This window comes from Perca fluviatilis, chromosome 4 (genome assembly GCF_010015445.1).
Source record: "Perca fluviatilis chromosome 4, GENO_Pfluv_1.0, whole genome shotgun sequence".
NCBI lineage: Eukaryota > Metazoa > Chordata > Actinopteri > Perciformes > Percidae > Perca > Perca fluviatilis.
Window position 1 is genome coordinate 10,232,148 of NC_053115.1, and position 21,876 is coordinate 10,254,023.

Consider the following 21,876-nt stretch of genomic DNA (forward strand, 5'->3'; position numbering starts at 1 on the left):
TTTTTCATTTGCAACGCCTGGACAGGTTGATGATTAAGTAGCCTATGGCCTAGATTAAAAGAAACAAACAAGCATAGGCCTATATGCCTACAAAAAGCAGACAAAACAACGCCAGCTTATCTGCGAGGTTCTTTATTAGTTGATGGGTTGATAAACACTCACTGAAGCAAACTGAGTCAGTGGCCCTTCACGGACCTCTTGGAGTTCCCCGCCGGTCCTCGCTGTGGGAATATGGAAAGCACTAACCCAGCTCGTTGCAGTGACTGTATAAGGCACAGTCTGAACCGTGTAAGCTCCAGCTCTGCCAGCAGGTGTCGCTGCGGGCTATGTGGGAAACAGAGTGGAGAAGAGACGGGGCCTGGCCTGGGAATTTGCTGTTCGCTTCCCATTATTCCTATGCAGACAGTCAGACACACAACATGGCGGACTAGAATAGTCGGCCGACGCGCCCGGATACAACGGATAAACCGTGGGATTTAACATCCACGAAGGCCAAGAAAGTACATTCTAAAGGGAAGATAAGTTAGGGCGAATCAAGGATTTGGGGGGGGAATGCCGTCCGTGCCTGGATTTAGCAGATAAACTGACTGCGAAGTGTTGGCTGTGTGTCCCGGATCGTGCTTCCCTCCTCTGCTATCACCCAGGTTCCCCCACCCCGCTCACACTATCGGTTCCTGGGGTGTGGAGACAGGGGCCGGGGTTGAAAAAACGTGGAAGAGAAAGAGAGGATAAATTCCTACTTGGCCTCCCCTCTTTTCGGGTTTCCTCTGGGCGCTACAGGAGTTGTGGTGAGTTTTCTTGTTTTGTTGCGCAAAGCCCGAATCCCACTTGTTACAATGTCGCTGTAGCAGCATGTTTCCTCTCGCTGTAACATTGTGTCACCCACAAACAAACACTTTGTCCCCCCGCACGCAGTCTTAACAGGGTACATGATAGGCCTACCTGTATCACAGCGGAGTTTATGGAGGCTTATGCAAAGAGTAGGGCTGTTTAATAGTTGTACACCTCTTTGTAACGCTTGGACATTTCAGAAGTCGCTCGGAGGCAGGGAGGGAATTTTTTTGGCGAAGGGGGCTCTCGCGAAAAGGGGGCTTAACGATGAGTGCGACAACATTTTAGAAAGTCCGAGGTTGTAACTCGGTTTGTTTCGCTGGCAGCGGAACAAAGAGGAGGTCCAGGGTCGGTCGTGCCTCACTGGAAAGTACACTTTATTGATCAACGCTTTGTTATTACACGTTCCGAGAGGGTGGGGAGCTGGCAGGGTGTAGGGGCGGGGGTGGGGGGGCTTCACGCGACCCACAACAGGAATTAGGTCGCCCTAACATTAACATGTAGGCCTGTGTCAAATCACAGCGAAGGCTGCTCTGTGTTCTGGTTCTGCACTCTGGACATGGACTCTCTAAAGTGTGCATTCCCCTTTACAGCCTCTCCCAAAGTTTTTTTTTTTTTTTGTAATGATTAATTTTCTCCTCTCTTTCTGAATGTTGGGTTTAACCGAGCATACCATTTCAATATTGTGGGTGTTAAGGTTTATGGAGTTAGGGTGGAATGTAGGTTATGATTTCTTAGCTCATTAGAACATTATTATTATTATTATTATTATGAACAGGATTATTCCTTAAATGACTTTGTCATTGGAAATGGTGGCTATTAGGTAAAGAATAGGAATGAATACAACAGTTGCTGCTTCATTTGAGCCAAACATCAACTACAAGAACATTGCACCAGCTAAAAGTGTTTGAATGCCTAAAAGTCGGCGCAGAGAGAAGCATCATCCAGGCTTAGGAGGCATTGCTTGACATATATGACAAAGCCTTTGCAATGTCTGCCTGGAGCTTGACTCATCCCGTCTGGACCGATTTACTGAGCTGTAGCACACATCCACCATACCACAATCTCTGTGCCTTTTCAACAACAAGCTTTCCACTTAACCCAGGTCACCATGTCATGTTAGGGGCATCCAAGTGCAAAACTCAAGCTGCATCTCCCTCAAACTTATGTTGCCTACCTTGACCTCTGTTTGTCAGGCCTGCCTGGACACGTTTCCCAAAATGCTGTGGTTGTATTGCAACCCCATCTTAGGAAAGCCGGACCGTGTAAGAAAAAAAAAAAAAGGCAGAGCTGTTATCATCTTGCTTGCTCTGTCCATATCTTCTCCAACCTATTTCAAGAAAAAGGAGTTGTTTCCATCTTGGAACCTGAAAGGGTTTTAGCAGAGGATCCTCACACCACACTTTTCATGATTGGCCTAGTTTCTAAAAATAAGAATAAAGTATAGCTTGAAATCGCCTTGTGGAACTTTTGTGTGAAGTTTCAATTTGTGGGATCTTTGAAATCCCCCCTCTTTGTTGTGAAATTTCACAATTTTAGGGTGCTGACACAATATTATGAGTTGGCTCTTTGGGTGGGGCAGGAGATATATTTTTGTTTCCACCTGTGGGCCAGACCTACATATTTTACTGTGGAAGAGCACTGTAATTCTGCCTTGAACAGGATAAACACAACTGCATTTAGAGGATTATGACGCATTATGAAGCCTGATTTCAGCTACTTGTCATTCGGCCTCAATGACATTCATGTCACAATACAGAAAATTAAACTGGTTGATAACTAACCATTCATAAATCAAATATCTGACTGACAGTCTGTCTGACTGGGAAGATTTCATCCAACTTTGTTCTGTCCCTCTGTCGATGCAGAGTAGTAGTTATGTAAATGACTGTGTAAATCCTTGTTTTATATCCTCCTGATGTGGGATGATTGATGTTTCTTGTTCACCACAGCTGTGATGGATATTCACAATTGTTTGTCTTTTCAGTGGACTTCAAAGACTAGGTGGGACTTTGTATTCAAGAAGTATTTTAGATGTGAGAAGTTTCTTGTATAGATCTTGTATGCTCACATGTGATCCAGGTCGGTGAAAAGCTAGGCTGCTACTTCCTTATTCCTTCATCAGAGTTTATTTTAGGCACTGTTTTTTCTGTCACCATAAGGTGGGATAATGGCACTTATGTTATAACAAATATTGGAGTTGTGGATGAAGGGGAGGTGAGTTTGGCCAAAAGAGATTATTAACACTCTTACACATAAATGATTACACTACTCTCCATACTCACTATAGGTACATACATTCTTTGATTGCTATATAGTACGTCTTGGTAACAGATACAGTCATGTTAATGCCTGTATATTAATGCCCACCTTTTAACTGTGTGGGCTTAAAATCCTTATTCTCCCATTTTGTTAAGGAAAAACAGAAATTATGAGCAAAATGACACATTCAGTCACATCATATTATTGTATTTCAGTCCGTTTTTGCTCCCAGAGAAAAACTTTGATTTGTTTTTCTTAAACAATGCCTTCATTGTCGAGGTCAAATTTAGGTCGGATTCAAGACCAGTTGAGAGCCGTAGTTATAAATATTTAGATTTGCCTTTGGCATCAGCCTTCGAGCCGACAGACCTTTTTGCCCTTCTGTGAAAAAATGTTCAAAGAACATGCTCGCAAGCCACTTAATAAAGATGGGCGTGGAGGAAAAGGGATTTTAGAGAAGCACTGTCATGACACTGCTGTGAAGTTATAAGTCTCAGATGATTGTCTCTTCATCTTGGATAGACTTCTTATCTTTCAGAGGAAGAGGAGGGAACAAGTGCAGCAGGATGGTCACTTCCGATAAAACCTTGACTTTGGTTTCCCAATGTTGCAGAACCTAAATGACCAAAGCAAAGGCAGAAAGTGTGGTAGGGAAATTAGGCAGAACCTAGTCTGTTTTCCTGCTGCACATAGAGCTGAATATCATTTCAAACAATTTGATATTACCCGTGGTGGAATGTATCAAAGAACATTTACTCAACAGTATTATTTAATGCCACTTTACTTATATTCTACTACATTTCAAAAGGAATGCCAACTATGACAGCTACTTACACATAAATAAATCAGTTCTAATAATTCAGTAATATAATATATAGTAGAAAACACTCACAGGGTTAATATATCCTATATTTAGTATGTTTACTTTTTATACTTGAAGTACATTTTGCTCATAATACCTCTGTACCATATCCTTAAGTAATTTTCAAACCAGGACATTTACTTGTAAGAGTATATCTACAGTGTAGTATTGCTATTATTACTTAAGGAAAGAATAAAATATTCTTCCACTGGATATTAGTGCATTTTTATTTTTTATTTTTTTTAAATTAGGTATTTTCTCAGGTATGTTATGTCGAAGAATTAGTGGACAAGACTAGGAATTCGACCAGGTGTTTGATGCCAACTTTCAGGGCTTGAAAGTTTTTGGCACTTGGTGCTACGGATAGGTTTTGGTCCGTACCAAAAAAGTATTAAAGTTTGATGCCCAGCCATAGCTGCATGCTAGATGTAGGAATCCGTCTTGGTATTTATGGGGATAGTGAATGAGGTCTCGTTGTGGTCCTAAGCTGGCCGTTTGGCCCCACACCACGCTTCGAGGTCACAGTGGCTTCTGTGGGGAAGCCATGCTTTGCGCCTCTACATCCTCTGTGTCCAATGTGGGAAAGCTTGAGAGGCCCCTGGCATGCTCTATGAGAAACCCCACAATGAAGCAGACACAGAGCAGAAGTTCACTGACTCACCACGTTCGCTCATTGAAGCAAGTGAGTTTTCTTGATCCTTGAACCAAATCATCATTACGGGCTTAATAACAGACACAGCGGTCACTCTTGCCTGTGTGATTAACCAGAATAGTAATCCCCGGCTTCTATTTGACTTTTCATCAACTCACCAGCCCATGAATGAAGCCAACAGGAACACAAACCACACCAGCAGGGAGTACTATCCCTCAGAAAGGGAAGTCCAGAGGATTGTGGCTGTTGTATGTGGCACTAGGGACATATAATCTGCGGTCTGTTTCAGAGCAACAGTCCTAGCGGCCTTGGGTTTAGCCTACTTCAGTCTCCCGTGAAGAGAAGCATTCACAGTATTCCTGTTGCCCCAGTCCCCCACCCCTCAAGACATAGAAACAGTATTAATATGCCATGAATGGAGACAGACAGACAAGCATTATCTAGCGCTGTAGCAGCTAGAGAAGCAGGATGCCTTGTAGAAAGCCAGAGGGAAATATTTCTCTGCATGAATGGTGAAGTCCTCTTGGCCACCACTGCTGGTGTCAAGTCAGCAATGCTTGTGGGGTTTGTGTCTGTTGGTTTTCCAGCTCACCCATATGCCTAGGGGTATCCTCTTTGAATTATTAATACGATTTGTTGACTTTTATGAATAAATCCAAACATAGATGTGCAGTGTTAGTAGTTGTATCAGTTTGGCCACATGGGGATTCTGTAAAATCAAGATCAAACAACACTTAATAAACTGAGGAAACAGCTGGAATCTATTCAGGATTCTAGTCTCAGGATAGAGTATTTTCTTCCCCAGAGAGTTCCCTTTTGTAAAATCTATCTTCATCTTGAGGAATTCATTAATTCATGTCCGTGCAGTTGGGGAAGATACTTATTACTTCACCAAGGGTCATAGGTAAATACAGAAGCATTAGTTAAATCCACAGACTTGAGTGGGAACTCTCCATAATAAGGGACTACTTTGCATTGATCTTACGTCTTGGCCTTTGGTTGTCATAGAGATATAATTGGACTTCCTTTATATTCTACCTATAAGTGTTCCTTTCAGTGTGTGAATGAAATGGCATGGGAACAGCCCAGCTCTTTCACAACTGTGTGATTGCGCTGCCATGAGGCCTGCAGTTGGCCGCAAGGCAGAGAAGCAACTGGCGTTATTACTTGGTTGGGCTCACTACTTGCATGCACATTGAGCATCAAGTTCTGCTCAACAGAAGTGACTTTGGCACACAACATAATAAAGATTGTACAGTTCAATATAGTGCCGATATAGACATATACACTATGAAACTAATAACGTTCAAATAAGTGTTTTCCGAATTGACATATTTATTAAATAATCTCAATATAAAAAAATCCAAATGGGAAATGGTATGTGAAGCCAGATTTCAGTCACGATCAGTGAGTTGAACTTGTAGTATGTGCTTGGTTGTAATACATCTTATTCGCCGGTCAACATGGCGAATATCTGTATGGGTGCATTCCTAAAAACTTTAATAATAAACACAGCTTTCTTGAATTAAAGAAATATGCCAATCTACTGAATGCATCAGTATTAAATAAAGATCTTTGTCTGGATAAAATACACTCCAAAGTTAGAAAATGTATTGATGCTCAAAATGCTATGGGCAGATTTTGGTTGTTACTCAAATGGTATTAAGATTTAACATTAGGGCTGTGTATTGGCAATAATCTGGCGATACGATACGTATCACAATACATGGGTCACAATTCAATATATTGCAATATATTTCGATACTGTGCGTAAGGCGATATATTGGGATTTTTTAAAGTATAATTTTAGAAAAAATTAAAAAAAAAAGACATTATGTTCATAAAAGTCAAAGAAGTTTACTTTAGGTAAACAATTCTGTACACAGAAAATCAAACTGCCATTTTGGTATTGTTGGTCACAGTTTCTTAGTGAGCTAATTTTTATATGCTAAAGTAGGCCAAAGTTCAGCCATAGCTACATTGTTAGCTTCTAGCAAAAAGTCAGGCACTGTTAGGCAAGGACATTAGTGGTGTGTCTCAGCATAGCCATCTAGTGATAGGGGGTTTAAACACAACCTAAAAAGTGAACCACTGTCTTACATGAATATTAAATATTTTAAATTTTTTTAAATAAAATATTGCGATACTCTAGTGTATCGATTTTTTTTCTTTTCTTAAACCTCTATTTAACATCCCAGTGTAATTCAAGCTAGTACAGTAGATTATTCTGATACTGCATGTAAGCTAATGGTGCGTTCTTTTTGTCTTGTAATCGCGACTAGTAGCTCGAGCGTGACGTCACATCCGTGTCAAAAAACGAATAACCGCGGGTTGTTGCGTTCTTTTTGTCACACGATACTACGAATCGGAGAAAAGATGGATTTTTGTAACATTTGTAGTAACATTGAGGATGCTATTCACCCAGTTATTGACATATTACACACATATATTTCACAGTTTGATACATGAAAATTACGTTTTGATTAACGTTAACGTTAGACTACTGCTCTGCTTTCTGCTCAAGACTCGGCTTAAAGCCATTGTTGTCATAAGGCAACTGAGCGTCTCTAGCCAATTTGAGCTGCACAAGCTACACAATAACTAATCAGGCGGTATTTAACTCCTAATAAGACTGTAGCGACATGCCTATAGGTAGCAGTATACAGCGCTATGTTTAACTCCTAATAAGACTGTAGAGACATGCCTATAGGTAGCAGTATACAGCGCTATGTTTAACTCCTAATAAGACTGTAGCGACATGCCTATAGGTAGCAGAATACAGCGCTATGTGTACAACTTCTTCATTTGGTTACAACAAAGACAAAAGTGCTTAAAATTGTAGATAACCACAATGTTTACTACGTGTGATGCACGACGTAGCCATCTTTGAAAGTGAGCTCGGGGTCCTCTGAGTTCAGACGACTTGACAAGTCGTAAATACGACCTCGGGGGCGTTCTTTTTGCAACTTCCGGGTCATAACTCCGGAAAACGACTCGTAAAACGACTTCGGTGGACAAAAAGAACGCACCATTAGTGTTAAATAAAATTAAGGGGAAAAAAGAGATGGAAAAGGAAGAAACCATAGTCATGTTTGATTCCCATCAAAAATGAAGAAAGTTTACATTTTTGTGTTGTTTTTCTTATTCCCTCCACTCAAACTATCGATTGTTGCTCGTCATAGTATTAAGAAAGCGGTGGCAGTTTGCAGCGTATCCCAATGGCTTGATCTATGTGCTCTTCCTTGTCTGAGAAATATTTACATGGTTGCACAACACCTGCCCAAAGTCAGAAGAGCGTGACCACCTTCTTGGGTACATTCATTCACTAATAGATGGGCATTTACATGTTTCCTCTGCAGGGATTAGTGTGATAAAGCTGTTGGAAACATATTTATCATTTTTTTTTTTTTTACATTTCCCTGTATCCTTACACCAAGTGAGAGGCTGGATTAAAAGAAAGCAGACTAAAGATTTAAAGGGCTTTATCAATTAAATCTGTTTATGAAACTTAAGATCAAATCAATAAAAGTATGTTTTGTTTTAAAAGAAGGCTGCTTGGTCGCAATCTGTTCAGTAAGAAAATGTGTATTAGCCATTGAAGGAACATTATTAGAGCCTTATAAAGAAGAGGGTTTTACTTAAATGGTATTGTCCTGTATATTAATGTAATTACACACGCAACCACATTATTGGAAAAAGTTTCTTAGCTATGTCTGCTGCATCCTCCATGATTTGAGTGTGAGTTACACCAACCCATCGCCCAGAGTATCTTTTTAATAGAGAGCACTGAAGGCACAAAACCTAAAAGTGGCACAAATAGAAGCACTTGCCCAGTACCTCTTAAATTAATTATGTCCTCTGCCAACCCACAAGTCTGTTAAAAAAATATAATGTATGCATTTTCACACACACACACACACACTGGAAGACTGCTGCTTCTCAGGAGGCCAAAGCACTTTAAAATGCATTTCTAGGGAGTTGTACTCCCTGGTCTACAGTCTCTAGATAAAATCCTCTCAGGCTCTCTTGCAGCATTTGTGAAGTGGAGTTTAGAAACGGAACCGGTTGAAATCACTTACACCTACACAGTGACACGTCATCCAGCCTCCCAGGATGGCATGCAGAAAACAATGAGTCATGCTTCATTAAGAAAAGTTTACCCTAAAAAAAGCTTGTTGGTGAACATACCTCAATCTCTCACGAATGTAGCCTAATACAAATGCCAGATGCCTTTTTATAATGTTAATTCACGCGAAACCGGAATTGTCTTTTGTCTGTATTATATGACATGATGGAAAAGAAAGGAAGCAACATGCACTTTGATTTCTGACTTAACAGAAGTCTGGACAAACTACCAGTGTAGAAAGACACAGTGCAACTATAGTAATTTCTGCTTTTTTTTGCCCACACCTGTCACATGAATTTAATATACTATTTGGCCAGCATAACATTGTACCTGCATCTCATAAACTGTGAAAAATGACAAGGGTATATAAAGGCTGTTTTATTCTGTCTTTGAGGTGGTTAAGACCTAATAAGAGCTGAAACAATTATTTGATTAATCAATTAGTTTTGTTGACAGAAAAGTAATGGGAAACAATTTTGGTATTCATTTTATAAATTTTTTAATTAATTAATACAATTTTCTTTTTCTTTTTTTAAAGCCACATTTTTCTATTTCCAGCTTCTCACATGTAAATATTTGCTGGTTTCATTATTCATTGAGGATTGTAAACTACATTTCTGCTGGTCGGACAAAACAATATATTTGAAGACATCACCTCGGACTCTGGAAAGCTGCAGTGGACGTTCACACCATTTTCTGACATTTTATAGACTTAGCAATTCAGCAGTTCATTGACAAAATAATTAGTAATTATATACAAAATAAGATTGATAATGAAAATAATTAGTTGCAGCCCTAATGACAATCTAATTCAATCAGTAAGGTATACAGAGAGACACTTGTGATTCAAGACCCTTGTGTCAAATATAGAAACATGTTGATGTATAGAACAGAAGCACACCCTGCTCTCATTTCTCTTTTAAATAGTCTGCCAAAAGAAACTTTTCCAAAATCCCTGTAGTGTGTATACCAAAACGGCAGTTGTAGCATTTTGATAATCGTACTAAAATCTGTCAAATGACTTCCTAGATTTATCCATTGTCCTTTTTTCTCAAGGCATGGATTGTTTTTTGGAAGCGGACATTTGCTGGCTAAACGGATGCATGGATGGGTGACAGAGAGAGAGGGATGGCAACAATTAGATTTGTAGGTTAATGGCATTCTCATTGACAACATAACTTCAGGCTGCAGTCAGAGCCAAACAGCACTCTGCTAAAACCAGAGTGTAAGTACTGCAAATGAATGAGCTTAGTTTGAAACCACCAGGAGATTGGCAACTGGCACTATTAGAGCTTTTAGCGACCAATTTATCCTCTGCCCACTGATGCAATAATCCCAGATGTAAAGTATCAGTTTGTGTGTGGTAGCACTGCAGTGTTTGGCTCGGTGCAGTGCTGAAGTATCTCTGTAAACAGTGGCAGACGGTCTGGATTATTCTAGGGTCAGGACCATGGGATTAGGTCCAAGGATTATAACAGTTCAGTCAGGGAGACAACAGCGTTGTTGGCCTCTGGGATTATACAGAAGACTGAGAGTCAGCCAGGCCGACCACCCAGCCGCTGTCATGCTTTCTCCAAATTTGTCTATCCTCTGGCCTCCACTCGCTCATCCCCACATCTGTGGGTGAAGAGCGTCCTAAGTGCTGATTCACTGTTACTGCAGGAATTTAAATGTGACACTAATTCTGTTTTGGTCATGCTCCTGGTGATGAATCTATCACATGTAACACACGTAGCACATTTTTAGGATGATACCCTGTTGCAAAAAGAGAAGAGCTGGTCATATAGTTGAGTTATGTAACAATAAGACTTTTTTTGTTAGTTTTTAACTCATTTCAAATGTATCTGATCAAACTATAATTTTAATATAATTAGGGCTGGGCGATATGGAGAAAATCAAATATCCTGATATTTTTTACCAAATACTTCGATATCGATACGCAACGATATTGTAGTATTGACTATTGGTGCTTTTACAAAATATTTACACAATGAGATTTTTGATAAGTAATAATCAGTAATGTGGATATAATGACTAAGTGGGTAAAGGCAAATAATAGAACAATTACAGCAGTCTGGTAAGTTCAGAAAATGACATCACTTTACTGTAATGCAGCCTTTAAAACCAGGAAAAGACACCACTTATGTCATATCACGATATTACGATATCCAAAATCTAAGACGATATCTAGTCTCATACCACGATATCGATATAATATTGATATATTGCCCAGCTCTAAATGTAATTTTAAGCACCAAATTTTGTAGAATGAAAATATGATAGGAGCATATCAACATCAGCATGGTAAGCTTCCACTGGAAGTTGCCAGTTAATAATGTAAAGTATGGTCAAGCCCTAATAAAAATTTTAGGGAAAAAAACTTGAGTTACGTGCTAACTTCACACCTGTGTCTCTGAATATTCTGTCTGTGTCTCAGAATAATGCTGTCGTACAATTTTTATACTGATGTTGCAAAAAACTTTTTGCAAGGAGTAAGAGATTTAGTAAATAAATGATATGTCGTCTAGACTGTTAAAGCACAAGAAAATAATGTCTTCTGTTTGCCTTCCAGGACCACGCTGTGCGAATGAGTGATTGATGCCAACTTCGCTTCTTCAGGTAAGCCGCATTTGGCACGCACATGGTAACATTATGCAAGTGTTTCATTTTCATTTCAAATGTGAGAGCATTACCTTCCAAAAATGAGCATGTGGGATTAGGATAAAAGATTACAAAAATATATAGTGGATTATACAACACATGAACCCGGAATCTCTTGATCTAAATAAAGAAAAAAAATTGGGTTCAGTAACTTTTATTAACGACTAATACCCTCTTGTCCCTTTTTGTTGTGCATCCTCCATGTAGGGCAGAATGGGTGTGTGTCCCCTGCTCCTGCTGCTCGCACTAGCCCTCGCGGCCTCAGCCCAGGATCATGTCCCCATCACAAGTACGAACCATGTCAAATTGCTTAACTGACTCACCGTTTTAGGTTAAAAGGCTCAACGTGAAAAAATTAAATTATACTTTGCTGTCTTCTTCTTTCCAGGTCCTCCTAATATCACTGCCAAACCCACAGACCCCCCAGCCACACCCTCCCTCAACTTCACAGTCGCACGCACAAAAGCCCCCACAGGCCCACCCACAACGCTCGCCCCCACAGTCTTCCTGGCGACGACAATAACAACAACAACAACAACCACAAGCCCAGCTGGTGAGGAGATGTACAACTGGCGGGTCCCAATGCCACCGGGCGGGTGTTACCAGTCCCTGCCCCCTCACCTCCAGCTCCAACTCATGCCCTCCAGGCACAACCGAGCACCGAGCCTCCCCCTCCTCCCACCCTGGCCGGGGTTGACAACAAGACCACAGCCTCCCCTACAGACGCCCTGATTTCAGATTATATTGATGAGGATGTATACACTGAGGCGACTGAGACCACCACAGAACCTGGGATGGGGTTCACCTCAGACAACAGCCCACATGGTGAGTGTGCATATTCAGGGCACTGTGTGTTTCTTTATTTAGTGTGAGAATATATAATCTCTCTTCATTTCTTTTTTTTTTTTTTTGGGGTGGGCAGTGCCCCTGAAGCACTATCCCCAGAGTCACAGAGCAAGGGCTTGTGTGTAAACTTACTTTAATTATGCAGCAACTTTCTACAGTCATACTGGAACAAATCATAGAAGACCCAGAGATGCCAGGTACGCTACCAATGGGAGCCTCAATGTGCCACGAAGCAACAGAAAGAGATGTCGAGTTGTGATTAGAGAAGCTGTGACTCATTTTACCTTGAATGGAAAAAGACCCACCTGCCATGGCGTGGGTTTTGCTATCGCTTTGTCCATGCATAAAACCTACAGCTGAATGAAAGAATTACCATTCTCGCATCCCCTGCAATTGTTCAGAGTCATTCAGAGAAGTGTGGGAAGTCACTAAGGCACTTTCAGACCGTGTGTGTGTGTGTGTGTGTGTGTGTGTGTGTGTGTGTGGTACCTAGGTATTTGTGGATAGACCTTTTTCACGGCAGACATGTTGACATGTCATAGTAGGAAAAGCACAGGTGTATTCAAATCCATTAATGATGTCTGCATTCCACTTAGGAGAGGCCCTGGTATTGTGCATGCTGACTCACTGAAATATCTTACTGGGACACTTGATGGAATTGAGCCATCGTTAAGGTTATCAAGTTCAGCTGTGCTTTTCCTACTATGACAAGTCAAAATGTCTGCTGTGAAAAAGGTCCATTGTGTCATTTGTGGGATTTTCTTTGTTGCTTACATTTGAATCTCGCTGTGGCAAGAACTCCAGTTGCTGCTAAAACCGGGAAAAAAATAGACTTGGTGACTGTTCTGTAGTGGTTGTTCTTATCCAAGTTGTTTGTCACTGGCAGATCAACTGTATACAACTGTGTCAGGGAGGTTTTTCCTACTTTGCACACACTATAAGATGACTGCGGTCCTTATGTGTGCTTATGTGTTCCTCCTAAATTGGGTTTGAATTCTCAACACATTTTTGGGTGTATTCCAGCATGAATTTAGAGCCGCCACCAGTCATCCTATTATCCAAGACACATTTTATTGCTACGTGTGAACAGGGCCTAACTGAAGTACAAGTACACAAAAGGTTAAGGGAATTTGGATACAACAACAAAACAAAGCTTCATTAGAATACATAAACATCACAGATTGATGGTATACTCTAGAACCACGTAAGAGTGTCAGGGTGTTTTTGGCTGTTGTTGTTCCATCTAGCTGTGTGTTATTCATGCAGGCTGGCAAAGCAGTAGCAACAGCTAGAAAGAGCGAGCAAGTGAGCTTTCTGGTCAAGAGTGGACTTTTAATATTTTAGATAGTTGGACGCTTTTCTGCTTTTAGACTCCATTGTAGCAGCGCTGGAAATATCCTGACGTGACATACCTGCATTTGATCAGTCATCCACATGATTCAGAGTACCGCCAAACTAGACGACCCAGACACTGCCAAAAGCTGTTATTTTAATATGAAAGCAACCGGTGTTGAGGGAGGATTTCTATGCATCGTCTTCATTTTATGGAACGTTGCTTTTAGGTCAGTTTAGTTTTTAGCATTACACTTAACTTTGATACTTTTTAAAGCTTAAGAAATGCTCAATCTTTTTTGTCTGTTTACTGACCATTCTAATAAAGTCCTTGTAATGTGACCCACACCCCTTTCTTTTACATGAATCATTCATATTACATGATTCTAGAGAAATACTCAAATCACTATGGAATGTCACTGATTGATTCAGATAGATAGTATGTTAAAAGGATTTGGAAACTAAGGGAAAGCTGCAGAAGTTCAGATGAGCATTATTCACTCCTGGTCAACATAAACACAACAGATGTGCCTGTAGTGCTAATATGGTATGTCCATTGTATAACATAATCACTTCATGGGTTCGTAGGTGTTATGTGATTGCTCTATTGTCTCCCGCTGGCCGTCTGTGGACCTCGTGTGGAGAGCTGTGAGCTGTTCTAGATGCCATTGGATCTGTCAAGGCTGTGTCAGTTCCACATGATACCCACAGCCTTTTGTGCTGCTGCTCTGTTCAATGTACACATTGTCCGAGGGTGAACACTGAAAAGTCCTGGGATTTTGTCTGAAAATGCAACATAACTGGGGGGCATTCCAAACTGCTTCCCCCAGAAAGTGCATATGGAGCATGATGTAAAATGATGCATTCTGTGCAGCATAGTTTGTCTGTAACGTTAAGAGCTTTCTTGAATTTTGACTCTGCCAATGGAACAGCTGATTTTGTAATTGCATTGTCATCACCCCGCTGCAGTTTTCTAGAAAAATCTCTTCTTTTGTTGTGGCGTCATGTGTCTTACAGGCCAGTCATCAACACACAAACAGCAGCCTGTTTTTTGTACACCAAATTCCTGTTGTTGTTGTTGTTGTTGTTGTTGTTCAGGCAAATCTCGTGTCTTTTGTGTTAACTGTGTTAGTGAAAGGTCGCCAGGAAGACTAATGCCTTCAACTCGTGCACATGGTGAAAACATATACAAATTGGTCAGCTATTGTAATCAACAGGAGGCATCACAAAGAATGGATAACTTGGTCCTTGTAATATCTAATTCGTAGTGTTAATCCTATGTGACCACAGTGCTTTTTCACCAGCCAGTGGCATCACGTTTTTTGGTTTATGACAAAGTATTATGCAAATATGTGATGAAATATTTACACTCTAAATAATTCATATAATTCACAGCAAACCTCCTAAATGTTTCAGTACTTTATACCATCACCTTGTGTTTGCTGTCATCTTGGGTAAAAAACAGTTATAGAAGCGGAGGGTCCACCTTTAGTTAAATTTTGATTTATCGGCTCACTCCAAAGGACAGCCTGTTGCGCGCTCTCTGCATCTCCATTTGTGTTCAGTTGCTGTAAACGCCCAATGAAATATTAACATGGGTAACCATTATGGAAAGGAAAGATAAAGGCTGGTGTTGAAAGAGGGAAAAGGTCACATTATAACATTATAACAAGCTGAACATCTGTTTTGTATTTAATGTAAATGAAAACTCTGTTTTTGGGACTCTAAACAGCCACTAGACATCTATTCATTTGTAGCTGAAATTATAATTAGATTAATTAGTCAGTAATGTGCATATATCACTCTCATGTCTGCACATTAAATAGAAAGCTGCCGCCGCGTAGCTTAGCATAGCATAAAGACAACAAAACAAAAACGGAGAGGGACTGCTAGCCTCGCTCTGCCACCTAGAAAACTCACAAATTAACAGGTTGTGTCTTGTTCTTTTTGTGGTTTTTGGGGTGGTTATATGCTGGACTCTTTCTTGGCTGCACAGAACAACTGCCTTTTAAAAAAAAAAATAAAAAACCCGTATATAACATGTACAATTTTGGTAGAAACACTCTTCAGTGTTTGGTGTATTTTGTATTATTTCTTGATAAACGTGTGACATTAGTAATATTTAATTAAACATCCACAATTAACATAACACCCCAAACTTACACCCTCATTGATTTTCTTTGTTTTGTTAAAATCTAATGCGTGGAACAAAATATGCATATTCCCTTTTCTTTCTGTCTCTGATGTAGACAACAACCAGTCTGATGACGTGCCAATCATAGCAGTCATGGTGGCCCTGTCCTCCCTGCTGGTCATCATCTTCATCATCATCATCCTCTACATGCTCAGGTTGGTGAAGTGCAGTCAATATTACACGCGGCACACTTAGCGAGAGACCTGTGGTGAAGGCCTAAGGTGCTCCTGTTACCATGGCAACGACTGATTGGCATTCAGCTGTGAGACTACCGCAGTGTGTGTGTTTATTTGGGTGTGCATGTGAGAGCGACTGTGTGCATTAATATGCACTTCGATCTTGTGCTGATTGGCAGGTTTAAGAAGTACAAGCAGGCGGGAAGCCATTCAAACTCCTTCAGGCTGACCAATGGTAGATCAGATGATACAGGTAAAACACCCACACAATGCATTAGTTTGTGTCCGCTTTGGATTTGTCGCCAAATGTGACCGCATACGCACTGAGCACTAATTTATTTGTTTTTGGTTTCGATCAGCAAATATGTACAGCCGGCTTGACCAAACTTGTTACTCCGAGTTGTTTCTGATAAGACTTGATTGATCTTGTTTCCCTCGCAGAAAGCTTTTGTTCACCATGATTACCTAACCAACAGGGCTGCAGTTAGCTCCCTCATATGTCACAGTGTTGAATCACATCGCCATCTGGTGGGCATCTTTAGAGAAGACACCAAATGGTGAGGTCGGTGTTACTTGATGTAAGCCAGCTCATTTTCTTACCCTCTTCTCCCGTGTCTTTGTCTCTACCTGTCTCACCCCTCCCATTCCTTCCCTCCTCTCCTCACTCTTGCCATCTCCCTTCCTGCTCGTCCGCACAGAACTTCAGAGCGTCCCACTATTGGCCCGTTCACCCAGCACAAACAGGAAGTACCCGCCCCTTCCCGTCGACAAACTCGAGGAAGAAATGAACCGTCGCATGGCCGATGACAACAAGCTCTTCAGGGAAGAGTTTAATGTATGGCACACTCAAACACACACACACACACACACACACACACACACACACACACACACACACACACACACACACACACACACACCCTCTGATAACATACTGATCCAGATATACCTTTTACCCATATCCCTGGAGCCGAAATAAGTGAGTCCCAACTAGGGTTACTTGTAGCCCAGGGCGTATTTCATTCGCCAGTGGCTACGTGGAAAGATCCTGGAATCTTTTTATTATTACAAGCGCAACTAATTAGAAAAAATTGAAAGCTTGATTTGATTTAAAAATAGATCCATATATTTGTGTTTAGGGAGTATTAGGAGAAAAATAACCATAAAAAAAAAGATTACAAATGAATGTGATGCTAATCTTTAGTACATTTATAGTCACAATAACCAGCAAGCCACCAGCTACAGTAGGCTGAGTGCACACTACATACCTCCCACCAACCTGACACAGTTTAACTCCTTAAGGCCACGTTGCAATTGAGAGTGCATGAAAACTAGTTAGCAAGCTAGCAGAGTTGGAAAAAGTTGGCAAAAAAATGTATGGCTGAATGGTTAAAATGGTTAGCTAAAAGAAGATAAACATTTGAAAAATTAGCTAAAAGTAATGAATAAATAGTTAGCTCATATAAATAATAAACAGCTGAAATAAGGAGCTTCCATGATGTTATTAGACGTGTGATATCTCACCTTATTGCATTTGTCAGATAATCAGCCTAATACTGCAACACATTTGCACAAAAATACATTTGGGGTTATCTGTATTAGACACCCAGCGGCAAAAAGATGAAGCCTAAAGGAAATGATGTACAGGGTCACACAGCAGGATTTGAAACTGAAATGCATCTGTCTGCCCTACCTCCCTGTTATATCTAAATGTATTTTTTTTTCCCCATGTGCTTAGTCGCTGCCAGTCTGCCCCATCCAGGCATCATGCGACGCTGCTTCCAAAGAAGAGAATAAAGAAAAGAACAGATATGTCAACATCCTGCCATGTGAGCGACAACAGAACCACGACACACTGTCTGACCTTAATAAAGAACCACTCAGTGTAACTGAGTTCTTATCTGCTATTTCAAGCTTTTAGAAACATCACCAGTACACCCATATTTAATTTAAACACATTGCAATAGTCTGTGATATATTGCAATGTATTACCTTTTTTCCAACTTCAAATTTTTCAAATGATGTCCCCAAAGGAAAACTTTGTCAACGTCGGATTTATCTAAAAAGATACATTTCTCGGTTTGGTCCTCTCACTTCAATTTTATTGCTGCAAAATGGAATTGTCAAGCAGACAAACTGACCAACACATATATATAATGATAGATCAATACTTGGCGGCTGTGCATTGATACAGTATTGCCATGGAAAATATCACGATACTATGCTGTGTTGATTTTTTTTTTTTTTTCCCCCCACCCCTACTCATTGTGCTCCTCCTTCTCTTCATTTTCTCTCAGATGATCACTCCAGAGTGCATCTCTCATCTCTGGAGGGAGTCCCAGACTCTGACTTCGTCAACGCCTCCTTTATAAATGTTTGTATAAGCAGCGCATTTTGCCACAAAAAAAAGACTATTCTGCTCTAAATATATTGTGTCACATCCTTACATCACTTCTTGACTTCTTTATTTCGCAGGGTTACCAAGAGAAAAATAAGTTTATTGCAGCTCAAGGTAAGGATTGTGCCTTCATTGGCAGCCCAAAAACCGACGCTGTAGTTTAATTACCAATCAGACTACCTGATTATTAGCTTATTACTTGTCCTTTGACTTTCTGTATCTGTCTCGGCATCTCAGGGCCCAAGGAGGAAACAGTAAATGACTTCTGGCGGATGATCTGGGAGCAGAACACAGTCACCATTGTCATGGTGACCAATCTGAAGGAGAGAAAAGAGGTAGGGGAGCAGGAGCGATGATGATGCTTGTGTTTATACACTGTGTCTTTATAAGATTACAGTATACAACAGCTTCAAATGACACGTATGCATTGTGGACAGAATATACATCCGCTGTTGAGATGTAAAAGAGTGGTTAACCCTGTTTAAAAGCACCAGGGACCTCACCTTCAACCTCCGCATTGGTTTCATGTTTAACATGTCTTTATTTTCAAAGTACATTTTTTATCTGTAAAGTTAGTTAAACTGTTTTAAACCCCCCTGTGTGAATCGTTGTGTGAGGGCAAGCATGATGAGTCTTCAAATCACGAGTTCACCTGAATCTCTTTGCTTTTTCACTATACTCCTTCTGTCATAGATGCAACATAGTTAGAATATTGGGTTACACTTTACTTGAAGGTATCTACTTAAGAGTGACATTACACTGTCATGAACGTGTTCTAAACAAGTCATAAACATTTATGACATAACGCTTCTGTCATTAAGTGTCATTCGGTTTTTGTCATGACAAGTTAGGGTTATAGTTAGGGTTCATGTGTCATGACACTGTCATGTGTTCATGACAGTGTCATGCCATTCTTATGTAGATATCTTCAAGTAAAGTGTTACCGAATATTGTTCATTTGGATAACCTCAGTTTTATTCTCAACAGTCAAGGCTGTTACTGCACACCGCTTTATGAGTGTGCTCGACGTTAAATCGCTCTCTGTGTTTCAGTGTAAGTGTGCCCAGTACTGGCCGGACCAGGGCTGTTGGACATACGGGAACATCCGCGTGTCTGTAGAGGACACAATGGTTCTGGTGGACTACACAATCCGCAAGTTCTGCATCCAACAGGTAATATCTTGTTAGTATGGATACCAGGATATACATGTTTAATTCTGTGTTCATCCTCCACACATACACAATAAACACTAGTGTAGTTTGTATCTACAATCATCTTTTGAAAAAGTATCGGGGCACACACTACAGATTGAAAATACATTTGAAACTCTGGTTATGCTGTCATTTACTAATTTTGTCGTGGCTTGGTCTACGACCTGGTTGTATTTGTATCTCAGGTGGGAGATGTGTCTGGGAAGAAGCCTCAGAGGCTCGTCACCCAGTTCCACTTTACCAGCTGGCCGGACTTCGGGGTGCCCTTCACCCCTATTGGCATGCTCAAGTTCCTCAAGAAAGTCAAGAATTATAACCCCCAGTATGCCGGGGCCATTGTGGTCCATTGTAGGTAAGTGGATCGAAGCTTACACTCTTACTTTTGCCTAGTTTGTTATGTGTCTTTGTTTGCATGCCACATACAACTCCCAACCTGTCATATTTCTGTCTGTCAGTGCGGGCGTGGGGAGGACAGGTACCTTCATTGTGATCGATGCCATGTTGGACATGATGAACACTGAAAGGAAGGTGGACGTGTTTGGCTTTGTCACCAGGATCAGAGCCCAGCGCTGTCAGATGGTCCAGACTGATGTGAGTCCAGTGTCGACACACATGAATTCAGTCTCCCCCCATGATGCAGTGTTTTCAGCGGTTGTTTGTTTTTGGCTTCCAATTTCTCTTCACCACCTTCTCTCTGTCCCACAGATGCAGTATGTGTTCATCTTCCAGGCGTTGTTAGAGCACTACCTGTACGGAGACACAGAGCTGGAGGTGACTTCTCTGGAGTCCCACCTAGCCAAACTATACTCCCCCTCACCTGGAGCTGGCTGCAGTGGGCTGGAGGCTGAATTCAAGGTCTGTTTGTGTGTTATAATCTCCCAAAGAGACATGTATCATACCTCTGCATCTAAACTGTTTATGGTGAGAACAATCTGTATCCAAAGCTCTTCTGACACATTTATTTAGCAAAAGCTCTAAGGCTTAAGTTGTGATCTCTTCTTTATAGAAACTGACATCCATCAAGATTCAGAATGACAAGATGAGAACAGGGAACCTGCCCGCCAACATGAAGAAGAACCGAGTCCTGCAGATCATTCCATGTGAGTGATGCAGCTGTGGGTTTATACATTATCAATGTGGCTACACGCCGTGATGAGCACCATGATGCACATAATGAAATGGCAGATGTATAGTCCCTGAGTCGACTCTAAAAGCTTCTCCTCAGTCAAAGTTAATGTTTCTCCTTCCTTCTGACAGATGAGTTCAACAGAGTGATCATTCCAGTCAAACGAGGAGAGGAGAACACAGACTACGTCAATGCCTCTTTCATTGATGTGAGTGTGATAGCAACTGGATAAGAGTGGATCATTTCATTAATGCAAGCAATCGATCGGGTGTTTTAAAGTCTGCATTTCTCCCTCCTGCTGTTTATTTTTGTATCCTCCTTTTCATCCGTCCTTTCCCCGTGGACATCCCTTCCTGCCATTTCCTGCATCTGGTCACAGGGCTACCGCCAGAAGGACTCCTACATGGCGAGCCAGGGCCCCCTGCAGCACACCATAGAGGACTTCTGGAGGATGATCTGGGAGTGGAGAAGCTGCTCCATAGTCATGCTCACTGAGCTGGAGGAGAGAGGGCAGGTGTGTGTGTCTCTGTGTGGATGTGTGCGGATACAAACACTCGTATTAGATATCCGGTCAATAACTGGCTAAAATAGAATATTGATATTGGACACTTTACTCAATGCTAACTTGACGCCACCAGTCTTGTATAACATGGTAATAATCTGAGCAAAATGTCTGGATCTTTAGTGGATATCCAGCATTTCTTAATGATGTCATATATTTAATAAAATGTGATCTAAAGTATTAGTGACCAAGTTATCCAGATGTTTTGAAACACTACAGCAAAGTAATTGTTGGGAATTGTTGACGTTGATCAGTCATACCAGGAAATCGTCTTTAATGGCCAGCGCTGGAAGTTTAGAATCCAGTTATTTCCAGCAAACATGGTGGATTTGATGTCAGTTCCCTTCTCGTGCTCATGTAATTAACGATTACGGTAGTTCAAATTAGTTTCTCTCTTTTAATAGTTATTACTGTTTGGCCATCTGCAGAATTGTATGTTTACTAACCAGAGATTTAGATGACATTAACATTTTAGATTTCCTTGACATGTTCAGAATCTTAGCATGCCGTTAATGCTTGGTAATTTGACCATCTCCATTATTGGTCCTGCAGGAAAAGTGCGCTCAGTATTGGCCTAGTGATGGAGTGGTGGTCTTTGGGGACATCGCAATCGAGATTAAAAGGGAGGAGGAGAGCG

General features: G+C 40.9%; 1 protein-coding gene across 1 annotated transcript in view; it reads left to right on the plus strand.

Annotated features, from left to right (window-relative positions):
• Window positions 1–744: 744 nt before the first annotated feature.
• The window catches only part of ptpra (protein tyrosine phosphatase receptor type A), a 24,203-nt gene continuing 3,071 nt past the window's right edge, over window positions 745–21,876 (plus strand). The window contains 20 exon segments of the mRNA XM_039797080.1: window positions 745–788; window positions 11,306–11,352; window positions 11,602–11,683; window positions 11,783–11,974; window positions 11,977–12,219; window positions 15,822–15,921; window positions 16,122–16,195; window positions 16,641–16,777; window positions 17,681–17,771; window positions 18,240–18,316; window positions 18,418–18,454; window positions 18,578–18,675; window positions 19,393–19,512; window positions 19,737–19,903; window positions 20,007–20,142; window positions 20,257–20,406; window positions 20,558–20,651; window positions 20,809–20,885; window positions 21,057–21,191; window positions 21,792–21,876. The exon segment at window positions 21,792–21,876 is cut by the window's right edge and continues 41 nt beyond it. Coding sequence (XP_039653014.1) covers window positions 11,332–11,352; window positions 11,602–11,683; window positions 11,783–11,974; window positions 11,977–12,219; window positions 15,822–15,921; window positions 16,122–16,195; window positions 16,641–16,777; window positions 17,681–17,771; window positions 18,240–18,316; window positions 18,418–18,454; window positions 18,578–18,675; window positions 19,393–19,512; window positions 19,737–19,903; window positions 20,007–20,142; window positions 20,257–20,406; window positions 20,558–20,651; window positions 20,809–20,885; window positions 21,057–21,191; window positions 21,792–21,876 — 2,116 coding nt within the window. The 5' untranslated portion in view covers window positions 745–788; window positions 11,306–11,331.